Here is a 25,526-nt window from a genome sequence, read left to right as displayed (position 1 = left end):
TATTGTGCAATATCAATATTGAATGATAATAAAGGTAATCTTATAATTTATATGTTTTTGTATTTCAAGCTGATTGGTGGTCTTTTTGTGGTGCATCAATGCCTGAATTAAAAATATTTGCAATGAAGATTTTAAACCTCACATGCTCTTCTTTAGGTTGTGAGTGTAATTGGAGTGTTTCTGAACATGTAAGTTGGAGTTTTTTAATACATATTAAAATTTATATTATAGACTTAACCTTTTACTTTTTATTTTTTTTTGTAGATGCATTCTAAGAAAACAAATAGATTGTCTCAACACGATTGAATGATTTAGTATATATTAAGTACAACAGAGCTTTGATGTGAAGATATGATTTACGAAATAAGATTGATCCTATTACTTTGTCAGAGATAGATAATAGTAATGAATGGTTGTTGGGAAAATTGGATGATAATGATTTTGTCTATGAAGGTGAAGATTTGTATTGGAGTGATGTAGCACGAGCATCTAGGGTTGGTGAAAGTGCATATGACTTTCGATCTCGAAATGCATCTTCTTCAAAGGAGCATCATCACCTACTTCGAAAAAAAAAGTAATTTTCAACTCAAATAGTCTCGTAGATGAAGAAGAAATTAACCTTGATGATAGAACTGAAGAAAAAGAAACTAATGGATTCAAATCAAGCGATGGAGCTGATGACGTAGATTTGGACAATGAGGATGAAGAAAATATTATTTTGATATTTGATATTTCATCTATCACATTTTTAAAGACTTTTGATTTATTTTTAATTTTTTGAATAATATTTTATTTATGGTTATTTGGATTTTCAAAGACATTTTCAAAGACTTTTAATATATATATATAATAGTCCTTTTGTTTATTACATTTTTTTTCGTAAAGCCCGCGCTTTGCTAAGTGCACTTTGCACTTTAAGCTCCAAGTCCCTTGAGTATTTTTTTGCGCCTTACGCTTTTGACAACTATGAGCGTATTGTCTAACATAATTGGAAGAACAATATAATTGAGGGACAAAGGTGAAGCTTTTCTATTTCTTTAACTTGTTGAAATGGATAATTTACATGATTTGCAATAGCATGGAGTTAAACCAGAAGGAAATTAAATTTGAAGGCATTTATATGGGTTCACATCATATGGCAAGAATTATTACTAGTAGTTCGCCTCTTTAGAAACATATCCTTTTAGCAAAGAATGGATTTTGTTCCTAGGTTCGTGCATACATTGTTCATAGAGTTGAGATTAAGCAAATTTCTTTTGGTAAAAAAACTCCATCTGCAGTATGCAACAAGTCATTGTAGAAATTCCATGAAGTTGTTTCCCCTAATTACAACAATATCAAGCTTCCTACTCTATCATGAACTTTGCCTCTGATTTGTGCTTGCTTATTTTCCAACTTTAATTTCATCTCATGAATCTCCTTTCCTGTCGTAGTTATGTCCCTCAGTTAACCATTGCTTGAATTACGTTAGTAAACATAGGAGGCACTGATTTCCGGATGTTGACTTTAGCTATAAGGCTACAACTAATTTAGGAGTTTTCTTTAACTTTCTCAATGCGCTAGGAGTCATCGCCTTCTTGTATGCGGGGCATAATGTCATTCTCAAGATCCAGTATATGGGGTGTAACATTATTCTCAAGATCCAAGTGATGATATCTTTGACTCTTGAAAAACCTTCAATGTTCAATGTAGAAGGGCATTCTCGTTGCTATTTGCTACTTTCTAGTTGCCATTCTGATATCTAAGGGTATTGCCCCAGCAATATTCCAACCACATAGGCTAGACACGAACATATATGGATGAGTATCTAGCAATCCAACTACTTGATACTCACAAGTAGGGTTATCAAGTAGTCCTATAATCGGCCTCCTTGGCTACTCCCTCAGGGAGGTAGGGGCTCAATGCCCTGAGTACTCCTAGAGCCGAATATCCTTTGTACTTCCCTAAGCAAGCCTTGACTACCTGACAAGCCATCCCATTCGAACCCTAGGGTGGCTCATGAAGTTGTGTGAGGAGGGAGAAGGTTAGGAAGGGGACTTCTTGAAAGCCTACCCCTTTTTCGTCCGATATCCCAGACGGGTTCTTGGCTCACTTTCACCCCTAGGTCGGGGAATATAATGGATCCTCCGACCCGATGGACCACTTATGTTGATTTAACAATGCGACACTCCATCAGTACACTAATGCGGTGACGTGCCAAATTTTTCTAGCAAGTTTAGTGGGGGGTTGGCACAGTCATGGTTCAACACCGTAAAGGTGGGTACCATCTGATACATCGATGATTTATGCTCAGTATCCTTGTAACATTTTACCGACTGCAATAAATACCAAAAAAATGACCCTAAATATATTTAATATGAAGACCCTATGGGAATATATCTAGTGTTTTACCAAGGTTGTGTCGGAATTCCCTTCAACCATTTCAGAAATACTAATTAGTGCCTTCTCCAAGGCCCGAGGGAGTAGACATGCTCGTTTTTTAGGTTCGGTCCAAACGATTTAAAGGGTGTGGTGGCTCCTCGCAATAATGTCATGGTCATTTGGGCCACCATAACCAATTACAACATTGTTAGGATCTTAGTTGATTTCGAAAGCTCGGTGAATGTCCTAATCGAACAAGCTTTCAATCAAATGTAATTAGGGGAGGCATAACTATACCCCATAGCTATTGCCTTATTCAACCTTTTAGGATGGTACAATCATTCGGGAATATTTATTTGCCTCTGTTAATGGGGGAGCAACCCCTACGGAGAATGATCATAGTTCTGTTCGTGATAGTGGATGCTCTTTTAGCTTATAATGTGATATTGGGATGCCCCATGTTGGGCACGTTTATGGTGGTGGTCTCTACTTATTTTTTTTCCTTGTGAGTTGAAGGTAGGAGAAGTTTAGGGAAGCCACCTCCTAGAAGTATTATGTGGAGATCGTGTGGGCCAGCCAAAAGTGTGCAAGAGGAGTTGATGAAGTCGGGCGATACAATATGATGGTGATCGAGTGTACCTATTATGAGAACATTTGTAGAGGACGGACCTGAGTTGGTGAAAATAACTCTAGATGACTTAGGGAAAACCACCTATATAGTCGCTGACTTGGACCCAAACATGAAGGAGTTGACCTCATGTCTTATTCGAAATCATGACATCTTCGCTTAGGACACCCGAGACTTGATCGGAGTCTCCCCACAACTAATGGAGCACCGCCTCATCATCTCACTAGAAGTTTGATTGGTGAAATAGAAGCGATACTTCAGCCCTGATAAAATCATACATACTAAATTGGAAAAGTTATGTAAGGTCGGTCATATCCATGAGGTACAATTCCTTGCCATCTAGTGTCGTATTGGTCCCTAAACCCTTGAGATAATGGAGGATGTGTATTGACTTTCGAGACCTTAACCATGTATACCCTAAGGAATCTATTATCTTAAAGGATGATCAACTGATAGATTTAATTGCGGGGTGCACAATGGATACATATCAAGGATATCACCAAATACCCTTAGCTTAGGAGGACCAAGATAAGGTTGCTTTCATCGCATCGAATGAGATATTTTGCTACAGTTCCTACCCTTTGGTCTCAAGAATGTGGGGATATTTATCAAAAACTGATGAACAAGGTGTTCAACGGAGTGATAAGGAGGAATATAGAGGTATACATAAATGACATAGACTAGTGTTGAACTTGGAAGAGACCTTTCTGACCCTCCGAAAGCATGACTTAAAGTTGAATCTCTGCAAGTGTGTTTTCATAAACTGGAGAGCCAATTTCTTGCGATATATGGCCACAAAGAGGGGAATTGAGACTAACCCAGAGAAGATATGAACCATTTAGGACATGTCCTCTCCTAGAACTTCGAAGGAAAGCCAACGCTTGATGGTGCGGATAACCGCTGTATCCTAATTCATCTCTCAATTGGTCAATTGCAGCCTACCTTTCTTCAAAACGTTACGGAAGGCTACTAGATTCCAATGGGATGAGAGATGCAAGCGAAGCTTTCAAGTAGCTGAAATAGAATTTAGCCAACCTTTTGATCCTCCCAAAGCCTTTGTCGGGGGAGTGGTTGTGGGTGACAACCACTGAAGGAGACTCAGCTTAGTTCTCATCCGACAAGAAGGGGTGGCCCAAAAGCTTATATATTATATCAGTCACACCTATTGAAGGGTGTCGAAATAAGATATACCAATTTGAAAAAATTGACCCTGACACTAGTGATCATGACAAGGCAACTATGTCCTAATTTTTTGTCGCATCCCATCATGGTGCTGACCAACAATTGCATGACTAGGATCCTCACCCACCTAGAGTATTTTGGGCGAATAGTGAAACGAATAATAAAGCTCAACAAGTATGACATATAATATTTGTCGACAATGACCAAGATCCAAGCTGTCTTCTTGGTTGAGACAGGTAATTCTAATCTCCCCACTTAGGAACGAGATAAAGTTGATAGTCTGCTTATCCTTCTAGATCTATAATAATGAGACTGAGTATGAAGCCCTCCTGATAGAGTTGTAAGTGGCCAAGAACATAGGAGTTACCTGCTTCATAATCCACATTGATTCTCAGTTGGTAATATGCCAAGGCAACAAACTTTTTCTAGTCTGAGATGAGAGAATGTAGAGATACATCTAAGCGTATGAGTAGGCCAAGGAGGACAAAGGACTTATGGAGCTTATGGTATGACAAATCCCTTGGGAGGAAAATGCTCGGTCGAAACACTTGACCAAGATGGCAAGTGTTTTGGGGAATTAGTCTTCTCAAGGGACCACCGTCCATGAATAGTTAATCTCCTAGGTGGAACTTCCCATAAGGATCAATTGGCGATCTAAGTTGTTATCTTATCTATAGGAGTTGTCTTGCTTGATTGACCCAAGAAGGGCTTCTCGCATTCAGGGGAGGGCTCAATGCTTCACCCTCATTAATGAGATCCTTTATAAGAGATCCTTCTCTTGACCACTACTCCGATACCTAGGTTGAAGTCAAATATGTCATGGAGAGATACATGAAGGATATTGCGGGAATCACTTGGGCAGATTGGTGCTCTTCCGTAAGGCTCTTCTCGTCGGATATTTTTAACTGTCGTAGGGGCACTGTCCCAGACAATATGGGGATGGCCGCATTTGGGAGAAAGGCCTTGCTGTCTTCACCGGGGGTGCTCCTTGTAGGGATATCTAGTGGATTGTTAATACTATCTATATAGGGATGACTAATCTCCTTTGAGGAAGGGTTGCACAAAGTTGCCTCATGAGGGCTAGTTGGGTGAGCGCTCGAGCTCGACGGGGGAAGGCGTAGCAACTTGGGGGTTGGTGACCACCTTAGGTGTTGTTCCGACAACCTTGGGTCGAAGCTATAAGCAGAGGAGGGTAGGGAGATTCTTGGAGAGTGGTAAGGGGCCTGCTTAGGATGAAGGGGTAGCTTGCAAAGACTCGGTGAGGCAAAAACAGCGGGTGTCTCGCTTGTCTCTCCTGATGCTCTCCTCTTCAGCTTGGAAACGTTCTTAACTATGAGTGCTCAAACAAACATATCATTCGCATGAGAGGAGAGAAAGGGAAGAGAGTAAAGTGAAATCGGTGAGAACATAACAGTCGGTTACCCCTTCTAGGGGGAGAAAATTTAAACCTAAGTAATGGATGGATAAAGGATACGTAGGGGCAGTTCATTTCGATCTCCATGGGGCTCAACTTGAAGTGATGCAACATGTGATTGCGTAGAAGGTGAGCTACGTCAAACACCCTTCCATGGAGGGTCTCAATGATGAGAGGGAATGGACAAAGGGCTTAGGCAATCTTTAAGTTTGGTAGGGGTGGAAGTTCTTCCACCTAGGCTGTGGGGAATTGAAAAGGAATAGAAGCTCAAAGGTAAAATAATAAGCTCTTCCACCCTTTACGAGAAAGATAACATGCCGTCTAGGAATTGATAATCTGGCCTAGTGGTGAAATATAATACACATGCTCGACTATTGTTGGTCGATATAATGAGTAAAAGGCGGTAGAAGAGAGGAAGCTTGAAGTATCAGAACATAATGGTTGTCTCAGCTAGAATATAGAATGAGTTGGGGGCAAATTAGTTTGAGGGGATGTTAAGATAGGAGGAAAGGTCACTATAAAAGGGGGAGCAAGTAACCGGAGACCACCCTTGAAATGGCTCACAAAGAAAATTGAGGATTGTTGGGTGCGAGATAGGGACGATCCGTGGGCTCAAGAAAGCTAAGTGAGTGTCATTCAGGATATAGTTTCCGTTATGGTAGATGAAGTTATGAGTTGGTCGTATGGAGGATGACAAGTGCTCATATTGAAAACCCCCACCTTTGTCAGAGAGACCAAGTTCTTAGAAGCCATGAGACAGAGAGGAGAGAGATGACTTATAGGTTCGGTTGAAGAAAGGAGAAAACGTAGGTGGGGGTGCAAGGATAATAAAAAAAAGGCAATGAGAACTTGGGCTTTATACCTACTCTCGAGCATTACCAATCTGAGCATATGAGCATTCTTCGCAAAATCAGATGAAGATAGAGTTGCCATGCTAGATTAGAGGGACAAAATTAGTGCGAGTGAAGCAACATAATAGCTAACTAAAAAGGGGGTAGGATCTAATTTGGGAAACACGCCTAATTCCACCATGATGATGTGCTTGTGGAGTTAGCATTGTGCGAAGGGTTTTTAGTGGCAGAAGCCGAACCGCCATTGCCTAGGTCACAATCCAACATGTGTGTAGACCTGACCTTGGGCTGGGTCTGGCCCGGGCCCATAACTTGGTCAACGGGCCGGCTGCCTGTTGACCTGGTTCGCCGGGTTGAACCGAAACCAGCCCGGTAGCTTGCCGGGCCGGTTCCGGCTCCTTAAGTGCAAAATCGGCGGACTGTCGGTTTGGCTCGCTTGTTCAACAGTTTTTTTTTACCGTTGGAATCGGCGGTTCCTAGCCGTTGGAATCGGTGGTTCCTAGCTGTTGGAATTGGCGGTTCCTAGCCGTTGGAACCGAACCGGCGGTTCCTAGCCGTTGAGAGAGGAGTGGGGGATTTTTTTCAACGATTAGGATCATTTGACCGTTTTTTGATCAATGACTATGATTTAGTGTTCGTTACTATCCAAACTCTATAAATAGAAAACTCATTTCATTATTTTCACACACATCTTCTCTACTCTTAATCTCAATTTTATATTCTCTATACGTTTTCGTCTTTATTTCTACGCATTTTTATTTCCAATTTTCAATTACAATGGAAGGAGGTCGTGGAGGTGCATCATCTCGAGCTCGGAAGGGAAATGAAATAGTGAATTCACGGGAGGACCCCAACATACAATCCAAGATCGAGCACCTTCTGAATCCGATACCTGAAATACAAGGAAGAACTGATGCAATTACTTTTTAGGTTCGGGAAATTCCTCCTCTAAAGTTCTATTTTCACAAAACATTTCGAGGTCACTTTTTCGTCGGGAGAAATGTGTGCAAAATGTAAGCACTGCAATGCTTTCTATAAATTCCAAGCCGACGGGGACTATGGATCGTTGAAACGACATGTAGGAATGAAGCACTTGACCGTTCTTAAACACAATTATTAAGATTTTTTCAACTAACGGTAGTACTGATTTCGGTTTATTTTTTCGGATAATAAATTAAGAGAATCATTATCTAAATTTGTTTCCGTAAAACATCTTTCTTTTAATTTTGGATCTAAATGCACATTTGAAGATTTTTGTAAAGAATCTCTTAATCCATGTGCTAAACGTGTTCCTAGGACTACACTTACTCATACAATTAAAAAAATAGTAAAATAAGGAAAAAAGAATCTAATTGATGAATTTAGTAAATTAGATAATAAAGTTTCTTTATGTTCCGATATTTAGAGTGATCATTAGCAAACACATTCGTATATAAATGTGACTTGCCATTGGATCGATAACTCTTGGATCTCCAAAAAAAGATTGTTAACTTATAGAGTTTTTGATGAATCACATAATACTCATAACATCGCACAATTATTATGTTTAATTTTAGAACAATATGTATTAACTCATAAAATATTTTTAATATCATTAGATAATGCTAGTTTGAATACCGCTTGTATAGATGATCTAAAATTTGTTTGTCAACCTATTATTGGTAGTTATTCGTTATGTATGTCATGTTTTAAATTTATGTGTTCAAGATGGATTAAAAATTTTAAAAAATTATATTAAACCAATTAGAATTGTAATTTTTTATTTATGGTCTCATCTATTTATAATGAAACAATTAAGTATGTTTTGTAAAACTAATGGAATGAGATCTAAAAAATTTCTACGTGATGTACCAATTCATTGGAATTCAACATACCAATTATTACCAGATTCATTTTAATATTAAGAATTATTATTTTTATTTTTTGCACAAAATACTTATACTAATATATATTTATTTTCACAACAATGGAATATTTGTAGTAGTATTTGTGAAATTTTAAAAGTATTTAATGATGCAACTGAACAACTTGCCAGTGTTTATTATCCGATTGTTCAATTAGTTTTAGAAATTTTTTAATATAGTATTAGTTTTAAATGAACATATTAATAATGAATCTTTATCTTCTTGCATCTTAGCTATGAAAACTAAATGAGAAAAATATTTTAATTTTATTCCTGAAATTTATTTAATTGCATTTGCTCTATATCCTAGATTTAAATTAGAAGTTTTACAAGAAATGTTAACTTTATATTATGATGTTTTAATTCCAATTAAAGATTCTTCTTCTCCAATTAATATTATATATAATGTTAGAATTTATTTATATGATATTTATAATCAATATTATGCAAAATATGAAACACAAATTAATATTTTTGAAATGCAACAAATTGCTAGTAGTAATTTAAAACTTACAAAAACACAACTTTTATTAAAAGAACGGATGAAACGTCCACGAGGATACTCAAGTTCCAGACAGGAACTTGAGAATTATTTTACAATTTCTTTTGATTTTAATGAAACAGATAGTGAAAATTTCAATATCTTAAACTGGTGGTCCCAGAAATTCAAAGTTTTTTCGTCCTCTCCGTGATCGCCAAAAAAATTTTAGCTTGTCCAGTGTCAACAGTTGCGATGGAGCAGACGTTTAGTGTCGATGGCAACATATTAGATGGACGACGATCAATTTTATCTCCCGACTCATTGGAAGCATAAGCATTACGGGACGATTGAACCAGAGCCAAGAAAAGAATCCAAGGAATGCAACTTTCAGATGACGAAATTGAAGATTTTGATACTGAAGGAACGAATACAACAGGAACGGGAAATGGAAGTGAGTGACAATGTAAAAGTGTAAAAATGTAAAAGAACTACGTGGGCTTTGATTCTCCTATACCCTAAGGGGATACGTAGACAACTTAAAAAAGTACAATCCTTTTTTTAAAATAATTTTTAATTTTTTTAATATAATAATCTTGAACCATGGTGAATCGTGAACCAACAGTTCCGAACCATGAATCGGCGGTTTCGAACTGTGAATCGTAACCATTTTGGGCGGTTAAGGTTAAGGGTCGACAATCGTCGAATCGACGGTTCTGAACCATCGAACAGTCGGTTCCGAACCATGGCCAGGTCTACATATGTGAAATCATGGAATATCATCATTTGAGGTGTCTTAAATTCAAGTAAGGCGGATCGATGCCCAAGAAGTAGAATTAGATCCAATCTATTTCTCCTTATCGCATCAAATGCCAATCTGTCCAAACACCTGTTGAGCTCGATTGAGACTCTGAAAGTTTAACTTCGTTTGACTTTGCTCCTTTGGCTGGGGGGATTCATGATACTCGGTGATATTACCCCCGACCACTTGCCTGTTATAGAGGCCAGACACGAGCATACATGGACTAGTTTTTAATGACCTGAATATGATACTCAAACAAATGGGGGTTTTGAGTAGTCCCACGCTTTGTCTCCTAACTACTCCCTCACGAGGCAGGGTCCAATGCCCCGTGTGCTCTCAAAGTCGAATATCCTTCATACTTCCCTAAGCAAGCCTTGTCTAATTGTCGTTTTGTAGAATTTCCTCCATGATCATAAAGAATACTTGATGTTCTCTATTTTAATCATTCTACTTCTATGCTCTCAATTCTTTTATTTTTCTTATATTTAAAACTTTTTAATAAGGTCGACGAATATCATAGGTAAGTCTTGTCTCTTTTCCCATACTTTTTCAATTAATTATCTAAGAAGATGGATAACTTCTATTGTTGACCTTATAGACGTGAATCCAAATTGATTTTCGATCATTATGATCTCCTTAGTCTTTTTTCTATCACTCTTTTTTAAAATTTCATGTTACAATTCATTAGTTTAATGACTCTATAATTCATTCATTTTTTATATCTTTTTTGTTTTTATGTCGGGGATTATAACATTTAGATCAATTAACATATATTTTATTAAATTAATTAGAGTATTGTTTAGATTCTCTCTGTTCCTTGTACATTTAATTCCAAAATATTCATCTAACTATAGAAGAAAGAGATCTCATGGGTTTTAGTAGTAATAGCTCTTATGTATTAGATAAGAGAAAGCTGCTTTCACTTGACATTTCCATATCCGTTTTCATTCTACTAAAGTGCGCTATTCCACTGTTACTCTATTTCTACTTCATTCTCCCTATAGTCAGATTTTTATAATCAAGAATAAATGTCAGCCCAAGAATGAGAATTAGGTTCAAATTGAATTGGACGTACTATAGATCATTGCTAAATGTAACAGGCAATGGTGTCCTTATGGCTCCTTTCCTTCTTGAAGTAAGCGGTTGCAATAAAAGGCATAGGGTATGGCAGGGAGTGACCTTTCTTGTTGATTTGACTATGAGTACACATTTCGCTCTTAAAATAATCACTCATTTTTCCCCTTCTCCCTGTCCTTTCTTTGAATATTGATCAATTCATGGGATTAAAGAAAAGGGAAAAGGTCTAGTTGAATCAGTGAGGGAGTGATGGAGAGAGCTTATTACAAGCTCTATGAGTGCAAGTTGAAAGTTCATGATTCCAGTGAAATATAGCTTAGCTTGATTAATAATGCCTCGTGTTGTTGGGTAAGATCATCATGAGATATGCCTGGAAATTGGATGCTTTTACTTAACTAGAATAAAGTTTGCAACTATGGAAATCCTCTTCCCTGCTTCAAGATTGCTTCGTAAGATCAAAGTACTCCTAGTTTCAAATATTTGAAAGTCTCCATAATTGGAGAGAAAAAAAACCAATGGATCAATTTGTTGCAAGCTTATTGGTCAATTTTGAACATGTTCATACCATTCGAGGCTTTTTTCTCACATCTTATCACCTATTGGGGCTATAAAAGTATATTTCACAAGTTTGTTCTCTTGCATCTCACTCTCTTAGATAATACCACTTTATTTCTTGACCATATGCAAAATATTGCTTCATAACAAGGTTTAAAATCTCATTCTGGGCCATATCATACAAATTATATTTGGTTAAAAATTATATTTAAGTTTTTTTAAATATATTTGTCATTTTTATATTTCTTTGTTTGACCAATTTTAATTAGATAGGTCAAATCATGCAAATTTGACTAATACCAAAATACCAAGTTCTTGTGACAGTTGTGATTGATCAATCCCTATTGGGATGTAAATGAGCCGAGTTTACCTTTAAACAATAAATTTACAATTAAATATTACACAATTACAGATCAATCCCTACTGGGTGTAAAGGAGCCGAGTTTACCTTTAAACAATAAATTTACAATTAAATTATTACACAATTTAACAAATAAGTATTCATAAATTGTTTATGAATTTTGTTAATGAAAGTTAATGAATCAAGTTTACAGTGTTTAAGCTTGTTTATTTAATATATTCTTTTGCATGAACTTAAACAAGCTTTATCAAGCCGCCAAGCTTGTTCACGAACACATGATTCCTAATCCCCGTGTCACTTTGGTATTTTAGACAAGATGATGATTATCAACAAATTCTGAACTGAAAAATATACATGTTCGATTTGGTTGTTTCAAAAGTAAGGAAAAAATTTGGTAAATGATCAAAATTTTAATGTTGATGTAGAATGAACCAATGTCATTGTTGATCCTTGTTTGTATTCCTTTGTGTTATCAGGATCTCAGTAATTTTTCACGGTGATTTGGCACAAATTGCTGCCTGTCACTTGAAGGAAAATGATCTCATTTATGTGACCGGTCAATTAAGTGGAGAATCTCCATCTGTTGCACAAGAAGTTTCTTGCACTAACATTCAGGTAGAAGATATTCTCATCCTATATATATATATATATTGCATATATGGATTTGATTTTATGCTTATCCATCATGGATTATTTTCTATTGATGTTACAATGAAGTTGCTCTAGCCTTTGAATTGATGATTGCCTATGTCCACAAAGTACAGCTGAAAAAGCACAATATTAGAGAGTTAGATTTATCTATTTCTTATTTGGCATAATTGTTACTGTCTATTCCTTTTTCTCTTTGATTAGTCTTTTTTGAAATTTCCATGGAGATTCTATACTCTGTAGTAATGAATAAGTCTAATATGGATAAAGAAGTCAAATAAGTAGGATCTCCCTCTACTAGAGTTTGCCCAAATAAATTGTGATTGCAGTGCATCTATAATTAATAACTCAATCTTCAGACAAGTGAAAATGCCTAGAAGTAATTTATGCTGAAATTGGTATTCCAGATTTAGAGCATAAATAACAACATGCCATCTTAATTAGCATGGTGACCCAATTCGTTATAATATATGTTTGCTCATTCTTTACTTTAGTTTCAGTTGTGTTATACAAATTTTGTTATTAATAAAAAATTCATTATATGCTTATTTAAATTATCTTAAATACCAATCTAATTAGATATATATTTCCTATGCAACTTTGGAATTAATTTATCTTTTAAATTTTGAATGATAGTTGACTTTGGTAATTCTCATGTTAGGTGTTAAAACTTTGGTATCTTTTAGTTTGGTTTGAAATGTTTCTTAATTTGGTTAGAGTTTAGTGAGTAGTTATGCATTCTCTCATTCCAAATGAGAGTTTTTTGTAATTGGGTTAATTTCTCCTTTGGTAAGATTTTGTATTCTTAAATTGCACTTGTTCAAGTCTTTTACATATGTTGGTATTTGTTACCCATTTTGCTTTATTTTATTTTTCGGTCTTAGTTGTGGTGCAATGGTTAAAAAGATCCAATCTCTCTCTCTCTTTCTCTTTCACTTAATAAAGTTCTCTATTTGGTGAAATTCATTATGAAAAATTGGTGTTGTATCAATTGGTATTAGAGATGAAGCTTGGTGGCACACTTCTTTACTTCCTCTCACATTCTTCTCTTATTCACATGCCCACCCTTTGTGGCCCATGTCCACTCATCATTTATTGTCATTATTCACATCTTTGTCTTTGTCTCTACTTGATGCTAGGTCGCCTCCTTATCAATTGACCATCTCCACACCATATCTCGGTGACGTTGTTGCCACTCCCAATTTTGCCTTCCCATGTCCCTGTCACTCCTAGTGATGTTGTCCTGTGTTGTCATGCTCCTAGCCATGTTGTCCCTTGTTATTGCACTGGGTGATACCGTACCACATTGTTGCTTCCAACAATGCCATCTTGTGTTTTTACAAGCTCCTAGCAGTGTCTTCTTGTGTTGTCATCCCTCTCAGTGATGCCTCCTATGCTATAGTTGTATTTCAACATCATCACTTTTCTCAATGTCGCTTCTAAGTTCATCACTTTCTCTTAATCTTTAGCCTACGTTTCATTTTTTTGTGCTAAATTGTATTGTTTAACCTTTAATTTATAATGCTAATGCGTTTTCTTCCTCAACTTTGCTCTCTGATGCCATGACTTCCCATATGCCACCTATATCGTCCTGAGAGCTGCTTCCTTGAGTAGTGACTCACCCACCCTTTAGTGCCATGAACCAACATCTATTGCTCGATGTGCAACATCATTGTTCAACTGTTGAGTTTGGGCAAAGCAATGTATTCTTGTATGTATGTGGAAATTGAATTTGAAATCCAAATCCAATTCAGTTAAATCCAACCTTTTTTTTTTAAAAGAAAAATAGTGATAGTTAAAAAAGTTTATTCTTGAGTTTTGTTTATAAAAAAGGAAATCAAGTTGAGGGCCCCACCATTTATGTGAGGACTAATATAAGGTAAGATTCACTACAATGTTTATTGCAAAAGACATTTACAAATTGCTAGAGGGAGAGTTGGAAGTGCAACTCATCTCATCAACTAAGTATAACACAAACTAGATGGCAACTTTGATATAGGGGTTGACTTACATGATCCCAACATAAAACATATTCACTTTGAAAATTGTGTTTTGTTCATTTAGTTTCTCAAGTGCATTTAATTAGTTTCTCACACAAATTTTGAACATCATCATTCATTTTAAAAAACACTAAAATACCATTATGTTACTATTTCTTATTGTTATCTGATTATTTTTTATTGTTAATATTAAAATGGTATAGACATATAGTTAGACAACTAATAAATATCTTAGTTAGCTGATGTGAGACCATGACACACATTAATCACGAAAGAGGGAGACAAAGAAGACTTGGTTAGCAATAATAAAACATGATTAAATTTATTTAAGTATAAATACGATATTAGAGGAGATAGAGCTCAATTACGTAGAGGATTTATATTATTTAATTGAGATAAGAGCTGATGTTGTTTTTATCGTTAATTTTTCACATGTTTCTTTATAAGAATCATAACCTACAATTTAAATGATGTTAATGATTATTACTTTGTGTGTGCATATTTATAAATAAACACAAACTTGTCAAGTCACCTTACCATATGTTCAAAGAGGATTCAATCGTGTCCCCTCAGGGCGGGGCGGTAGTTGAGGCATAGAGTGTTGCCACATGAGGTCTTGGATTCAAAACTCGGTGAGTCCGAGCATGCCCTCCCCCATGCCTTGGCCACTTGTACTAATGGTTAGTAGCCATTCGTAATTTGCCTCCTCCGTGTTGGCCTAGGGATGGGTTGGCAGGGTTGCTGGGGGCGAGCAAATCGCCTTTTGCCACAAAGAGAATTCAATTGCACCTCCACAAGTTGGTAGGGCTACTGGGTGGTTGCTCCAATAGGTCTTGAGGTCAATTCCTGAAGGTCAGTGGGTGCGAAATGTCTCGTTGGGTGCCTGACCTCCCCATGCAAAGGCCGCTATGCTAGGGGAAAAATGCCCCCGTGATTTACTTGGATGTATCTAGCTGGAGGCTAACGAGTTGGAGCCAACGAGCTGGAGCCAACGATATTAGCCACCTGAGGTGAGCGTTATCACTTTTTGCTCTAAAAAGAGGATTCAATCGCCCCTGGGCAATGGTGCAGGGGTAGAGCGCCTTTTTAGTTTCCTAGACATCTAAGGATCAAGTCGCTTTAGTGATTTGACGGATGAATTATTCTTAATGGGAGGTTGACCTAAGAATGCTGGGTTGACGGGCCGTCCACCGCGAGTACTTTCCGATTTACCCTGATGACCTTGGCCGGGTTGGTCATCCCAGAATTAGTTGGTGTAAGCTAAATACTTGGTGCTAACTAAAAAAAAGAGGATTCAATTAATTTAACCCCTAATATATTTAATTTTTTTTGTCTAATTACTTAGATTCCCATAATGACTTGTAAGAAAAAATATATTTTACAAGTTATTGGATCATTCAATATTAGAAAATAATCAATTTCCCCTTATTTAGCCCATTGACACACCTTGTTCACTCATCTCTCTTCCCGTGCAACTTTTGCTCTTTTACATATTTATTTTCACTCAAAGCCAATAGCCTACAATGATTTCAGACCATTTCCAACTATCTTTATCTTTAATAAGTATGTTATTCCTTGTTTCTTGTGTCGAGTTGGAAGTGCAACTCATCTCCTCAACTGAGTATAACACAAACTAGATGACAACTTTGACATAGGAGTTGACTTACATGATCCCAACATAAAACATATTCACTTTGAAAATTGTGTTTTGTTCATTTAGTTGCTCTGGTGCATTTAATTAGTTTCTCACACAAATTTTGAACATCATCATTCATTATAAAAAACACTAAAATACCATTATGTTATTATTTTTTATTGTTAATATTAAAATGATATAGACATGTAGTTAGACAATTAATAAATATCTTAGTTAGGTGATGTGAGACAATGACACACATTAATCACGAAAGAGGGAGACAAAGAAGACTTGGTTAACAATAATAAAACAGGATTAAATTCATTTAAGTATAGGTAGATGAAGATATATTAGGAGATAGAGCTAATGACGTAGGAGGATCTATATATCCTATGCTACTTAATGGGGAAAATGCTTGGATGTTGTTTTTATCATTAAATTTTCACATTGATTCTTTATAAGAATCATCACTTAATGATATTTTATAATTGACATGATAAGAGGAAATTCCCCAACTTTCATAAATGACATGTGATCGTAAAGATTTTAGAAGTGAGAATCATAAAACCTAAATTTCCTTTATATGGAAGATGAGTTTGAAATTAATAGGAATTAGACCAATGATTCGAATGATGTTAATGATTATTACTCTTTGTATGTGCAAAATGCTTCGTTGGGTGTCTGACCTCCCCTATGCAAAGGGTCGTTGTGTTACAGTAGAAATGCTCCGCGTGATTTACTTGCTTGTATCTAGCCGAGGGCCAGTATCTGCCTGAGGTGAGTGTTATCACCTTTTGCTCCAAAAGAAGATTCAATCGGCCTCGCGGCACCTTCTCAATTTTTCAGACATTTATGGATTAAGTCACTTTGGTGAATTAACGGATGAATTTTCCTTCATGGGCAGTTGACATAAGAACACTAGGTTGATGGGTCGCCTGCTGCGCGTCCTTCCTGATTTACCTTGGTTACTAGTGGAAAATTTTCATGGGGAGGATTAGTCGGCGTAAGCTGGATACTTGGTGCCAACTAAAAAAAGTGGATTCAATCAATTAAACCCTAACATATTTAAAATTTTTGTCTAATTACTTGATTTTAAAAGATTCCCAAATAATGCCTTGCAAGAAAAAATATATTTTACAAGTTATTGGTTCATTCAATATTAGAAAATAATCTATTTCCCCTTATTTAGCTCATTGACACTCTTTGTTCACCCATCTCCCTCCCCGTGCAACTTTTGCTCTTTTGCATCTTGCCTTTCACTCAAAGCCAATGACCTACAATGATTTCAGACCATTTCCAACTATCTTTATCTTTAATAAGCATGTTATTCTCTGTTTCTTATGTCTTTCTTCTCATTTATTGGTAAATTTTTCATCATTTAATCTCAACATACTTCATACATTCATTAGCCTAAGCGTCTCTTTTGAAAAGATTTACTTTCAATCCACTATCTCTTACTATAATAAAAATTAATTCTTATGCCTATTGATTTAACTTACTAAATTATTTAACTATTAGTTCAACTTTCAAACTATGGGATATACTAATTTATTAAGGACATTTGAGCCTTTTACATATTAACTTTTTACATAAGAGCCATTGAGAGCATTTCCCCATTTAGATGTGTTTTCTTACTCATTGAAAGGGTCAAGCGATATGGAGAACAAAGTCAAGATCAATTCCTCAAAAAAATTAGAATGGGAAAGAAATACTGCTATTTTCCACATCAACCAAGGAAAGGCAATGAAGAAACATACTTAACAAACTTGATGAAATAATTGCTGTGTGCTTAACAACTGATTGATAACTAGATTGGAATCAAGTTCTCCCTAGTTGGGAGAGTAATAGATGAATTAGAATTTAGTTAAGAGTTAAATTTAATTCAAGTTTTAATTTTTTTTTAAAAGTTATTTTAATTTCTAAATAGTTGATTATATTTATTCTGGTAAATTAACGTTGTTTTTAGGCGAATTAGCTAAGAAAACTAACTCTCTTTTAAGAGATCTTTTGATTAATATTTTCTTTATGTGAGAATTTTGTTTGATTTTTGATGTCACATCACTTCTTCGAACTGTTGAACCATTTGTTTCTAATTGGACAAAGAGATGAGGGAAAAGAATAATGCAAGAGTGGGCAGTGGCATGCAGGAAATGCGCTGGTCTTTCCATAGTATAATAAAGCCCTGTAAGAATACTATGCTTTGAGCTGGAGATCTACACAAATGTCAATGTTCCTTTCGTCATACTGTAAAAGCTCCTTTATCTTTAATTAGTCATCAAGTTTTCTTTATTTTTGCTCTGGTTTAGTTTTAGGTTGTCACACCCTTGGGGTGTAATTTCCACTTAGTAGGAGGTATGGTAAAAGGAAAATTAGTAGTTCAAGATAATTAATAAATTTAATAAACTTAATATATTTATATATATATTTTTCTAAAAATACAATCGAACTGTACAATGTAGTATGGTTAAAATAAAAGAATATCAAGCAACTCTATATGGAACCAATTATAAGCTTAAAAGGGTGCCTTTGCCTGCAAAATGGAGGCCAAAGAAAATAAATGAGAAAGTAAACACAAATTTTACTTAGTGGTAATTAGAATAGACGGGGAAAGATTAACATGAATTTAATCTTGGTTAAGTAGGTTAACAAAATCAAGCAAGTCATAATTCTTTAGTTTTTATATTTAATCAACTATTTTTATTTCTTTTCTTTTAATCATTTATCAACATTTGGAGTTACTATTATTACTCTAAATTGTCATTTTTTAATCACTAGTTAATATAATTTTAATTTTTTTATCATTTTAGCACCAACTAAAAAATATTACCAATAATACATCTCCAATAATCTATACTAATGAATCAACTAGAATCACTAGAACTAGTGTCTTTGAGTGCAATAATATCATATGACGTATGGGCTAAAACCCTCATCGATTATATACAACAATATAACATCCTTGCATAAATACATATTGATTAGTATAAACAACTAACTTAAATTAACCTTCTTTTACTATAAGTTGCTAATTTATTGTATATTAGCATGTTATCTTCAAGTATGCTGTATATCTCATAAAGGTATAGGTATCAACATCTAAATTAACCAAAATCATAAAAGGTCAAGAAGATTAGATGATAGGCATAAATGACAGAGTAATAATAGGTAGTATCAATTGAAGAATAATTCAAAGTATATATTTTAATTTTTAAAATGGCAATTGACCAAAGAGCACAATTAAGTTGCGGAATGCCCAAAAGACACCTAACTTTTTCAAAGGACGCACTTGTTTCCCATTTTATCCCCAACACTGTGGTGCTACATTCAAAGAGCAACACTACTGTGGTGTTGGATTTCAAAGATCAACACTACTGTGGTGTTGATTTTCAAAGATCAGCACCATGTTGCTAGTATGATGGCTAGAAAGAGCAGGAAGGGGGAAAGGGAAGTTTTGGTTGGGTAAAATGTGGCATTGATAGGGAAGAAGGGAGCGATGGCGGGTGGAGGAGGTATTGTTGGTTAGAAGAACAAGAAGATGAAGATGGTGTTGGTGAGGGAAGAATCTGAATGTCATGTGGGGAAGAAGTTGCACGTGTGATAGTGAGGAGAAGAGAAAAATAAAATGCAAGAGAGAGAAAAGAGATACAAAATTATTCTTAACTCTTCAAAAAATTCTCTAATTCCAATCGACTAAACTTGTTCATCTCCACTTAAAATTTTTGTTCAGTCATAAATTGACCAAAATAAATCCTAATTGACCTCGGTTAGACTCATGTAACCCTAATCACCACACCAATTGATCAAATATGATCCCAATTCAACTTCAATTTGGCATTCAAATTTTATTTTGCCGGTTCGGTTTAATTTATTTTAGCATTAATTTTTTTTTGAATTTTTTTAAGACTTGAAAAATTATAGTTTAAATTTAGTATTTAACATCCTCTCCAGTAAAAGAAATTTGGTTGTTAAATTTAATTATTTGAGAAGAATAGGTGGGGGTGTCTTGTGCACATTTAAACTGGTGTTGCTACCCAAGTTTTATGACGTGGACACACTAGTTTCACAATTGATGCGCCTCACAATCCACAGTACGAATTAGGAATTATTCCTTGTGAGACACACGAGTGGTTTAGTGAGATCCTCAAGGATGTGTCGAATTTGACGTACTTCTACAACATAAAAACATGGAAGACGTTATGCATTCCTGTCAAGGTCAGGGTTAAAGCAAGTCAATTAACTATTGCACCAATCCATTCTTCTAAAATTTGAAAAGCTTCTATAAATTTGGAAGCCAACTTTTCTTTTAGATGAAAGCTCTTCACCCTCCTATAAGAAAATTTTGATCACCCACTGCAAACTCTAGGATCCTTTGTCTAGTCCATATAACTTTTTTGTTGACTTGAGTTGTAGTAGTTTTTGTTTGACACTCCGCATTAAATCAGCTACTTCCTACTGAATACTTTGTAGTGGGCATAAGAGCTCACGCTTTCCAACTTCATCCTATAAAGTAGGAGATCTATATGTCCTATTATATAATGCCTCTAAAGGAGCTATCATATAGTAGAATCCTAATTGGGCAAACTCTACCAAATGTAACTGGTCCTTTTAGCTGCCACTGAAATCCAATACACATATCCACAAAAGATTCTCTAGGGTCTTGATAATGCACTCTAATTGCCCATTAGTATGAAAAGCAGTGCTAAAGGAATCTTGGTTAGACATGTTACTAAAGGGAATGCTACAGAGTAAGGCTTTACTATTAACTATGAGTAAGCAACAAAATGAGCTCTCGACTTTGTCAATCAATCAATCAATGATCACCCAAATCGATTCATGTCCCTTCTAAGTCTTTGTAACCTGGTGACAAAGTCTTAACATGCTCCCACTTTCATTATCTTTTGAAGCAACCCAACTGATCATCCCTGCTATTCTTGCATAATTTGTTGGAAAACTAGATATTGAGCTATAAAGTTTGTAATATCTCTTTTCATACCTTTCCACAAATATGATCGCTTTAGATCTCAATACATTTGGGCACCATTAGGATAAATTATAAATCTCAATCAATGTGCTTCTCGAAGGAGATCTTTAATATTGTATGTGCCTCAGGAATGCATAACTTACCTCAAAATTAAAGAGATCCATCCACATAACAAAAAAACTCTCGTTTTGGGCCTAAATTGAGCTCACTTGCCATTGATTTGCAATATTGGTCTTTATTTTCCATAGTATTCTCAACTAGTTAGGGATGCCAACATACTTTTTGAGTCTGCTCCACTCCAACCAGATCTAAATCTAAAAATTACCTCACTAACTGTGACAAGCCAATACTCTTTTAGATTTCCTACTCAATGTATCTACCACTATATTAACTTTTTTAGGTAGCGGATAATATAATAAAGTGGTTGCCTTTTAGGAATTACATCCCCTTTGCTTAAGATTCAATCCTTTTCATGTGCATAGATACTTCAACTCATACGATCACTTAATATTTTAAAGCTAATCCCATAGAGATAGGGTTTCTATATCCTAAGGCAAAAATAATAGCTTCTAACTTTAAATCATGAATAAGATAATTCTTTTGGCAAGAAGCATAAGCTATCATGCTGCATTAATGAAGTATCTAGTCTTTGAATAGATGTATCCCCATATAAAGAATGAATCCATCCTCTCTAGAAGGAATGACACACGAGCAATCACTCCTTGAGCTCTTGGAAGAGTAAATTTGATCTCTTTCTTAATCAACTAGGTCAAGGGTGTAGTGATGTGAGAAAATTCTAATAATAGCTAGTTTGACCAAGGAAATTATGAATCTACTACATTGATGTTGGCTATTCACATTTCATAACCACTTTAATTTTCTATTGGTCTAATGAAATTCCAGTGCTAGAAATCCCACAGAAGTAAGCCAAAGTCACATTTATTGACTTTCCATATAACCTCATACCCCCTTTGACAAAGAATATGTTAATATATTATTAATAAGAACAATTAGAAAAACAATCTAAGTACTCTAAAAATGCCAACTTATTAAATTCATAAAGGTTGAAGGAGCATTGGTAAGCCTAAATGAAATTACCAAAAACTCATAACATCTATATCGAGTATGGAAGATGGTCTTTTAAACCCTTGTCTAACAACTCTTGGAGTTTGACCTTAGTTCTCCGAAGTGCCATCCGATATGAGACTTTTGATATTGGAGAACATCTGAAAGATGTACTAAGCTTTCCACATCGGGACTCACCAAGGATAGAAGATACCCGCCATTTCCTCGAGTTAATAACTGTTGAGAGTGTCGAGATAATAGATATCTCATAGTCTTTAATTCCAACGAGCTCCCATGGTGGCTGCTGGTCTAACATTCACCACTTCGACTCGACAGTCAACAGTAGTATGCTATCTAGCACCTGTTGTAGATCCAATGCAAGGACATGACCATCGAAGTCTAGGGACAACTCTTAACCACCTGTCACATCAACACTCCATGTGATCGTATCGACATTGCTAATCCACAAGATCTGGGACATCTCCCAATATTATATATGAACTCGAGAAATAAAGGAATGTGAGCCACTAATATCTATTAATATACCTCGGATAACTGAGCCTTCAACTTGTTGTGCTTTCTCACAAGTCACAGCGCACACACGTCTTGATGGACCTTTTGAGACTCTGTTCTTGGAGAGGTTGATATGGTTACTGATAGGTTGGAGGTGGTAGGTATTACTTTTGTGGTGGAGGTGATGGATACTAATGGGGTGAAGGTAACAAATATTATACCAAATAAATTAGCATAACCTTCTTTTTCCATTTTCTGATTTTGTGATTTTCGAATATTGGTTATGTTAATTTGTTATATATTAGTATGAGTATGAGGTATACATTACAAGGGTATATGTATCAATATCTAAGTTCATAGGAATTATAAAAGGTAAAGAAATCTAACAATAGGTATTTATTAAAGAGTAATTTATAATATCCATTTTAATTTTTAGAATAACCCTTCCTATGATAATCCCCATTTAAAATCTTCATATGCACATAAAAATATTAATTATTTAACACCCAATAACTTATTTTGTTTAAAAAACCCATTTTGCTATTTGAATTATTATGTTAATCTTCATAAACAATCATTTTGTATTTCTATTCATGTACAGAACATGTAAAGAGATCAAAGGATAGATTTATCAACCTCTATGTACAACAAAAATCTCTGAGTGCATATGAGCATGCTTCATTTGAATTTGTATCTACAAATACAATATGAAAATAATCAAAAAATTAACTAAATTTTTAAGTCGGTGGATCAAATTTTGATTCTACGATGTTGATATAATCTCAATTTCTAGATGAGGCACTACAATCAAATGACAATTTTTTTTTTCCATCCTACACTAGATATGCCAACCCAAAACAAAAACATAATGAAATAAAATTTACCTTTTCCCTCAATTGACGAAACTAGAGAGATTGAATAGATATCAAACTTTTGACACCCATCATGTAGACTCTAAGCAAGTTAAAAAGATATCACACACACACCTAAAGTGTGACAATTACCAAAATCATCTATAATTCAAAATTTAAAAGATAAATTGATTTCTAATTTGCATCATTCTTATCTTAACTCAAGGCAAGTCGTGACATCTTCAATTAAGGCATTCTTTTCAATATGGAAGGAACAATAACAATGGATAAGAAATTAAGACATCCTTATTCATCATCTTATTCTTTGAACATTCCTTCCAATGGATAAGAAATTAATATACTTATTCTTCCTTCTGAACTTTGACTTTATTTTCTTCCTTGTAAGTCACTATTTCCAACAAATAAAGAATGATCTCAATTTGAAATAGGGCAATGGTAATGTCCACACATTCACAATTGCAATAAAGCGTAAAAGTGGCAGTGTCAAGAATGAATCTGTAGAAGCACAAACAAAGTCAAACATATAAAGATGAATGCTCAAAATTTCTCCCTGCAAATTAGCATATTTTCGAACTTGAAAATATAACTAATGTTTAGTTAAGCTAGCAAATTAAATAAGAATTCATCAAAATCAATTTTCCTTGTAATGTGAGTAAATAAATTGAGCATGAAGATTTCTAAACTAAATGACGTGAAAGGAAACTAACTCAGTAGATAGATGAAAAAACAGATACCAATTACATCTTAGTTGATTAACTTAAAGTGTTATCTTGCACTCTTTGTTCATGATCCTCGTTGTTTAGTTGTTTAGGTTCCTCGGGCTTCTCTAAACGACATGAATAAATTATAATTTGTGAGCCTAAGTTCCAAGCAATGTCAAGTTGATTGTTTGTTTAAAGAGGTCAATAGGAGATTCTTCTAAAATATCATTAAGGGGCTCATCTATGGTGTTCTTACAGGGCTTTTCAATTTGTCATCTTAGGACTTATCCTAAGGACTTTCCATAGGTTGAGTTATTAGGAAGTGTTTTTGAGCCTAATTCTTCAATTTTAACCAAAAGTTCTTTGATTGAAAGTGACGTAAATGTTTTGGATGTCTCTCAGTTTCATTCACTTGGGAAAATTGTTTTATATTTATATCCTTATTTGACAGTCATCTCTGAAAATATGGTAGTTGATTTTTTGTTTCATTTCATACTAGTGTAATGGGTTTTGTGCCTATCATGTGATGTGTGGTTTTGGACGATTTGCAAAACTCTCTAGTGGTTCCAATGAGCTTATCATTGACAAATTGTACTTTGTTCAATGGAGGCCTATTATTCAATTAAAATATTGTTCAACGTTATTGGTACGTGAGTTTACAACATTGTTTGTGCTAATATTTTTGTGCATGTTTTTTTTTTTTTAAATTATCACAAGATGCAGTTATATAAGTTATGTGAATGGTCAAAATTCTTCAAATTTAAGTGAAGGGCTTAGAGCGTAGTCTTTAAATTCGGTTCTAATTTTTGAATATGTTTTTCAACAATTTTAATCTACAACTAGTTATTCATTTGGTCCAAATTTCTTAGACATTTTTTTGCTGATTCTTTATCACAGAAGATGTGGACAATTTTTACAGTGTTAACATTTAGGAATGTCGGGAGTTATCCTTTTACTGAAATTAAAGCAAGTGGGATTAGTTGTCATGGGTTCTTTATACATTTAAATGGTTATTTAAATTTATCTTCTACTTGGTTTATTCTCATGTCTTCATCTGGGTCACCCTATTCCTTGTACTTGCTGAGGTTTCAACAATCATTTCTCATTTGCTAACACATTTTTTCTATTTGCTGTGGTTTCAACAATGTTAGGGTTGATATACGTTATATATCTTGCAGGTTATAGCAGATAAGTTAAGTTTTGTGCATGATGGGAATTCACAATCGACTCCCAGTTTTAAAGGTAAATTGGTTGAGAAAGATTGGCCAAATGCTGATTTCTTCATGCCTACCTATTGTTCTGTATACATACTAGCTTCTGTTGGTTAATTAACATTTTTTTTTCCTTTTTTTTCTTAATTGAAATTTTTATGCTCCTATTTTTGGTGTCCTTTTTGTGTTCTATTTTGCATGAAGCAAAATTTTTCTTTTTATTGTAATTATAAGATAATGCATTGATTTATGCTTCTAGTCAGTCTTTTTTTTGGCTTGTAATATTA

The 25,526-nt window shown here is 35.0% G+C and overlaps 1 protein-coding gene across 2 annotated transcripts in view; it reads left to right on the top strand.

The window, feature by feature from the left end:
• The window catches only part of LOC121967455 (protein OSB2, chloroplastic-like), a 47,387-nt gene that overhangs the window by 5,634 nt on the left and 16,227 nt on the right, over nt 1-25,526 (top strand). For both annotated transcript variants that reach the window (XM_042517711.1, XM_042517718.1), the window contains exons 2-3: nt 12,089-12,227; nt 25,207-25,270. In XM_042517711.1, the coding sequence (XP_042373645.1) occupies nt 12,089-12,227; nt 25,207-25,270 (203 nt within the window). The remainder of the gene's footprint in view (nt 1-12,088; nt 12,228-25,206; nt 25,271-25,526) is intronic.

The sequence above is a fragment of the Zingiber officinale genome, chromosome 1B (assembly GCF_018446385.1).
Source record: "Zingiber officinale cultivar Zhangliang chromosome 1B, Zo_v1.1, whole genome shotgun sequence".
Lineage (NCBI taxonomy): Eukaryota > Viridiplantae > Streptophyta > Magnoliopsida > Zingiberales > Zingiberaceae > Zingiber > Zingiber officinale.
The sequence above is the reverse complement of the archived record's forward strand: the minus strand, read 5'-3'. Positions and strand labels throughout refer to the sequence as shown.